Raw genomic sequence first — 5,839 nt, 5'->3', positions numbered from 1 at the left:
GGAGTTTAGTGAATGGTTTTGGAACACTGCCTCAAAATAGTGCACTACATAGTGAATAGGGCACAGTTTAGGACACAGTTAATGTACTGAACCCGGGCGTAGCGTCTGACGTAAGGAGGGGGCGGGGTTGGATGTGGGCGGGGTTAGATGTCCAGCTCCTCCTTCCTACAGTCTGCAGCGAGAGGCTTCCACAGTTTTACATTAATCAAAGTACATCTGTTTAAACAAACACAGAGGACTACAGCACAGTCACAGATTTTTCTCTTATTTTATCTTTTATATCAGTTTATTTAAATGCTGCAATTATAAAGTGTGTCAGATTCTCTACAAAGTGGAGTCTTTTTAATCTACTGCTACATTTCAATGTTAATTCTGTCTCTTCCTTGATCTTTTCTTCAGTCTCCTCCTCTCTCCCTCTCTCCCTCCCCCTCTCTCTCCACCTCCTTCCCTCTGTGACACTTTAACCACAACAGAATCAGGAAGTCACTCCTTCTCAGAGAAAACGGAACTGAACTCAGTCTGCAACTCTCTCTCTCTCTCTCTCTCTCTCTCTCTCTCTCTCTCTCAGTGAGCGATTGCAGGAAAATGGCAGAGGCCAGTATCTCCGTAGATCAGGACCAGTTCATGTGTCCAGTCTGTCTGGATCTGCAGAAGGATCCAGTGGCTGTTTCCTGTGGACACAGTTTCTGTAAGGTGTGTATTAACGGCTGCTGGGATCAGGAGGATCAGACGGGGATCTACAGCTGCCCCCAGTGCAGAGATACCTTCACTCCGAGGCCTGTTCTACGCAGAAACAACATGCTGGCTGAAGTGGTGGATAAACTGAAGAAGACAGAGCTCCAGGCTCCTTCTCCTGATCACTGTTACGCTGGACCTGGAGATGTGGAGTGTGATTTCTGCACTGGGAGGAAACACAAAGCCGTCAAGTCCTGTCTGGTGTGTCTGGCGTCTTATTGCGAAACTCACCTTAAACCTCACTATCAGTCTCCTGTTTTTAAGAAGCACAAACTGGTCAAAGCCTCCACAAAACTACAAGAGAACATCTGCTCTCTACATGATAAACTGATTGAGATCTACTGCCGCACTGACCACAGCTGTATCTGTTATTTATGTACGATGGAGGAACACAGAGGCCACGATACAGTCTCAGTATCAACAGAAAGAACCAACAAACAGGTCAGAGCTTCACCTGCTGAAGACAGTATTTTAAATCAGTTCTGTTTCATGTGTGAGTAAGAATTATGGCTTTACAGTAAACAGCACAGTGTCAAAGTCTGTTAAAACAACATCAGATTCTTAATTAATGATTTACTCTTATCTCACAGTTCATAAAGTGTTTATTTTGATCCAGAGTCGACTGAAAGATTTGCAGAGGGAATCTCAGCAGAGAATCCAGGAGAAAGAGAAGAAGCTGCAGGAGGTGAAAGAGGCTGTGAAAGCTCTTAAGGTGAGTAGTGAGGAGAGAGCGGCTGGAGCAGATATTCCACCCCTCAGTCCCACTCTCCTCCAGTCGGACAGTGAGGAGCTCAGTGCTGGACACTTACAGACCCTACACAGACACAGTGTGGAGTACCATCTGTGGGCGTGTGTGTGTGTGTGTGTGTGTGTGTGTGTGTAACAGAGCTCTACACAGACAGCAGTGAGGGACAGTGAGAGGATCTTTACTGAACTGATCCGCTCCTTTGAGAAAAAGCGCTCTGAGCTGACAGAGCTGATCAGAGCTCAGGAGAAGGCTGAACTGAGTCGAGCTGAAGAACTCCTGGAGAAACTGGAGCAGGAGATCTCTGATCTAAAGAGGAGACACACTGAGCTGGAGCAGCTTCCACACACAGACGATCACATCCATTTCCTCCAGGTAACACTCACTGTGTGATCTATAGAGAGAACTGAAGCTCAGGAAGGCTCTAAAAGATCTGTATTCCTGTTCTCCTTTACCCTTCTGTATTCTGTAGAGTTTCCAGTCTCTGTGTGTCTCTCCTGGACCTGAGGACTCACCGAGAATCAGAGTTAATCAACATCTCTCATTCGACACAGTGAAGAAATCTCTCTCTGATCTGAAAGAGCGACTGGAGGAATTCTGCAAAGAGGAGTTCAGTAAAATCCCTCCGCTCGGTAAGAGGAGACCCCTTATGTGAAATATAGTGACGGACACAGTTCTTCCTCAAGTACAGACTAAAGAAAGACAGGAGATCAGCAGAGTTACACAGTGGAGAGAGTGTGTGGAGCTTTCCCCTGTCTCTCCTCGACTCTGCTGTTACTGAGAAGGTTTTATTAAATATTTATTAATAGAAGATCTATTGGTTATTTGCCTGTGTTCAGTCGGTTTGACGATTTAAAACATAAACATTTACTGGAGCTCTGTTCCCTGTTTCTTTTTTTCTGGATGATCGTCTACTTCTACTTTCTGTTGTGGATCATTTGATTTCTGTCTCCACAGCTGCAGCAGTTCAGATTTTACCCCCAGAGCCAACGACCAGAGAAGATTTCCTGCAGTGTATGTGATACACACACACACACACACTCCCACCCACACTCTCACACACACACACACACACACCCACACACAGACAAACACACACACCCACACACAGACAAACACACACACACACCCACACACAGACAAACACACACACCCACACACACAAATACACACACATACACACACACAAATACACACACACACACACACACACACAAATACACACACACACACACTCCCACAACAGTGGCGGATGCTGGTCTGGACATGTGTGTGACTGCTCTGCTGTTTATACTAATGGTATATATAAACTATGTATACACTGTACAACCTTGCATATGGTTATATGACTAAATACTAATTCAATCAGTGGCGGATGCTGGTCTTTCAAGGAGGGGAAGCTCAATTTCGGCCTACATCATAAAATGTGTCGGTTTATTTATACGTAAATTCTACCCTCCGTTCCTTTTCAAGAAAATGATCTGTGACCCTGTCGTACCAACAACGCGTCTTTTCCAGGGACTTGACTAGTGTCCTCTCAATGGCCAGCAGAGCTAGGCTGCTTAAACGGCCTTGGCCCATGTGAAGTGTGTCCGTCTGTGAGTGCTTTGTGACGGTGGAGGGGCTCAGCAGCACCCGCTGGACAGAAACTGCGATAGAAGTCAGAAAGAATGATAGAAGTCAGTCTCCAAACACAAGCAGCTACAAAAAAACCCACCAGAAATAGAAGCTTGATTTGTCGCTAGTCGTTTTTAACAAAGAAAATGCCTATAAGAGTTTAAAAAAGTCTCCGGTTCAACTCAGAACAGAATTAAAATGTAATGCTCCCACGGATCTTTACACCAAAGGATCGCTGATTCGCTCATTTCATTTTGATCGCTGTCAATCAAAAAGGGATTCAGCCTCAGACACATCATCCAATCATCATGCAGAAGCTGAGCGTCCGGGCCAGCCGAGGCCAGCCCACTGCCCCATAGACCCCCAGAGACGCTGAGCGTCTGATGGGCGGGACAAAGCCCAGCATTTATCCAATGACTCGTCTCGTTTCGCTGCACTTCGCTGCTTTGCTATTGAGCGTCCACACTGTTTAAAGCACTGTGAAGCTGCGGGAATGATTGAGAGGAAAGCCGCGTCTTTACCAGTGATAAGAAGCTGATTCTGAACAAAAGTTGAGCGCGTTGTAGTGCATATTTATTCAGTGACATGTACACACAACAGAATATATTTGATCACTTATTTTTTTACATTTTCGGGGAAGCTGAGCTTCCCTTGCAGTCTTAGAGCAATCGCCTCTGTCCCACACACACACACACACACACACGCACAGTACCACACTCACACAAATACATGCACACAAACACACACACACACGCACACAAATACAAGCACACACACACACACACACACACACACATTGACACACACACACGCACACAAATAAAAGCACACACACACACACATTGACACACACACACACTCACACACACAGAAACAAAATGCACACAAATACACCACCATTCTCCACACACTAATAGATTTACACAAATATTTACACATTAATATAAACCCAAATAAAAAACTAATATTTTAATCTTCAATAAGAAAAATGATTAGAGAGAGAAGGCAGAGCACAGACACATAGGTGTTTCTTTAAATATCTTCATATTCTGTGAATAAAAGACAGATTTTTTGATTTTTTAACCCTTTTTAGATTTCTGTCGTCTGACCCTGGACCCCAACACAGCACATCAGCTCCTCGTTCTGTCTGAGAATAACAGAGTGGTGAGATACAGTGGGAGAGTCCAGGGTTACCCTGATCATCCAGAGAGATTTGACGACTGGTGGCAGGTGTTAAGTAAAGAGAGTGTGAGTGGACGCTGTTACTGGGAGGTTGAGTGGAGCAGTGCTGAGGGATATGCAGTGTTCATATCAGTGTCATATAAAGGTATCAGCAGGAAAGGAGTGGGTAATGAGTGTGTGTTTGGACGCAACGATCACTCCTGGAGTCTGCAGTGTTCTCACTCTCTATCTTTCTTTCACAACAACATTGAGACTAAGATCTCAGCTCCGTCCTCCTCCAGAATAGGAGTGTATGTGGATCACAGCACAGGAACTCTGTTCTTCTACAGCGTCTCTGACACAATGACCCTCCTCCACACCGTCCACACCACCTTCACTCAGCCGCTCTACACTGGGCTCCGAGTTGGTAGGAGATCATGTGCAAAGTTGTGTGATCCAGAATGAAGATGTCCTCTTCGTGGGAGATCAGGGTCAGCAGTGGACCGCTCGTTTCCATTTAAAGAAACTAGAAATTGAATGTACTTTTTAAATTAAAGGAATTTTCAGCTTTCCATTTGATTTCTTCTGTTAGATAACACCAAGATTATTTTGTTATACAGCTGTGTTCAAATGATGTAGTAAACAAAAAATCCACAAACTCAGAGATACAGATGTTTTTCTTTGGACAGTGACGATATGAAAGAGTGAAAGAGAAATAACTAAAGCCTAGAGTTTACAACATGTTGAGATCTCCTCATCTGTGACTAAATTAAATTTACTTTGTCATAAATAAACCACATCATCCACTACATGTTGCTGTATCTGAGTTCTCTCTGAGGTGTATATTTACCTGCTATAGACAGGCTTTTACTGTGGGTTAAGCTAAGATTATTGCCATTAAATAAATATTTAATAGTAATATTTAATTACAATGACCATAAGTAAATTGGGATGAGGAGTAAAGTTTTGTCACTATTTACCCCACATCCCTAAAAGTACCAACTGCTACTAAGTTAAATATTGAATGTACAAACCCCTTTTCCAACACTGCGACATTTTATAATTTGTAATTAAAACACGAGTCTGTGATGTGTTCACACTCTTGAAGCTACCGAAGCCCATAGAAATATTTCCATTGTTGTCACTCGGTTGTATTTTGTGACTCTGAACACATTGAGGTTTTGACTCCACAAAAAATGGTGACGGGGGCAAGTTGAGTGTGAAAAGTTTATAGAGTATTGAAGTATTGAAGCTCCAACATTTTGAATCATTTACAAACTTATTTTTGAAAACTGTGGTAAATAAGATTGCACCAGTCTATCCCAACCACAAGAGGGCAGTAACGCGGAAGTTGAGGTCCTTGTGGAAGGGAAAGTCCAACCAAAAATCCAAAACCTGAGTTCTGAAAGTGATACATAAATTCAGAGGTAATGGAGACTCCTGTCAAGACCCAGGGGTCTGAAAGGATGTGGCACTTGAGATAAGAATCCCCAATGCATTAGTGTGTGTGTGTGTGTTTGTGTGCGTGTGTTTTCAGTGTCATAGATGGGTTAAATGTAGATGAATGTTTTGTTGCACACT

General features: G+C 43.5%; 1 protein-coding gene across 1 annotated transcript; it reads left to right on the top strand.

Moving 5' to 3' along the window:
- Nucleotides 1-493: 493 nt before the first annotated feature.
- Nucleotides 494-5,059, top strand: LOC136701857 (tripartite motif-containing protein 16-like). The gene is made up of 6 exons (XM_066676611.1): nucleotides 494-1,176; nucleotides 1,352-1,447; nucleotides 1,622-1,855; nucleotides 1,953-2,112; nucleotides 2,438-2,494; nucleotides 4,191-5,059. The coding sequence occupies exons 1-6, from the start codon at nucleotides 586-588 to the stop codon at nucleotides 4,721-4,723; spliced, it is 1,671 nt and encodes a 556-aa protein (XP_066532708.1). The 5' UTR covers nucleotides 494-585; the 3' UTR covers nucleotides 4,724-5,059.
- Nucleotides 5,060-5,839: the final 780 nt, after the last annotated feature.

Source organism: Hoplias malabaricus, chromosome 7, assembly GCF_029633855.1.
Source record: "Hoplias malabaricus isolate fHopMal1 chromosome 7, fHopMal1.hap1, whole genome shotgun sequence".
NCBI lineage: Eukaryota > Metazoa > Chordata > Actinopteri > Characiformes > Erythrinidae > Hoplias > Hoplias malabaricus.
This window is presented reverse-complemented; position numbering and strand designations above follow the sequence as displayed.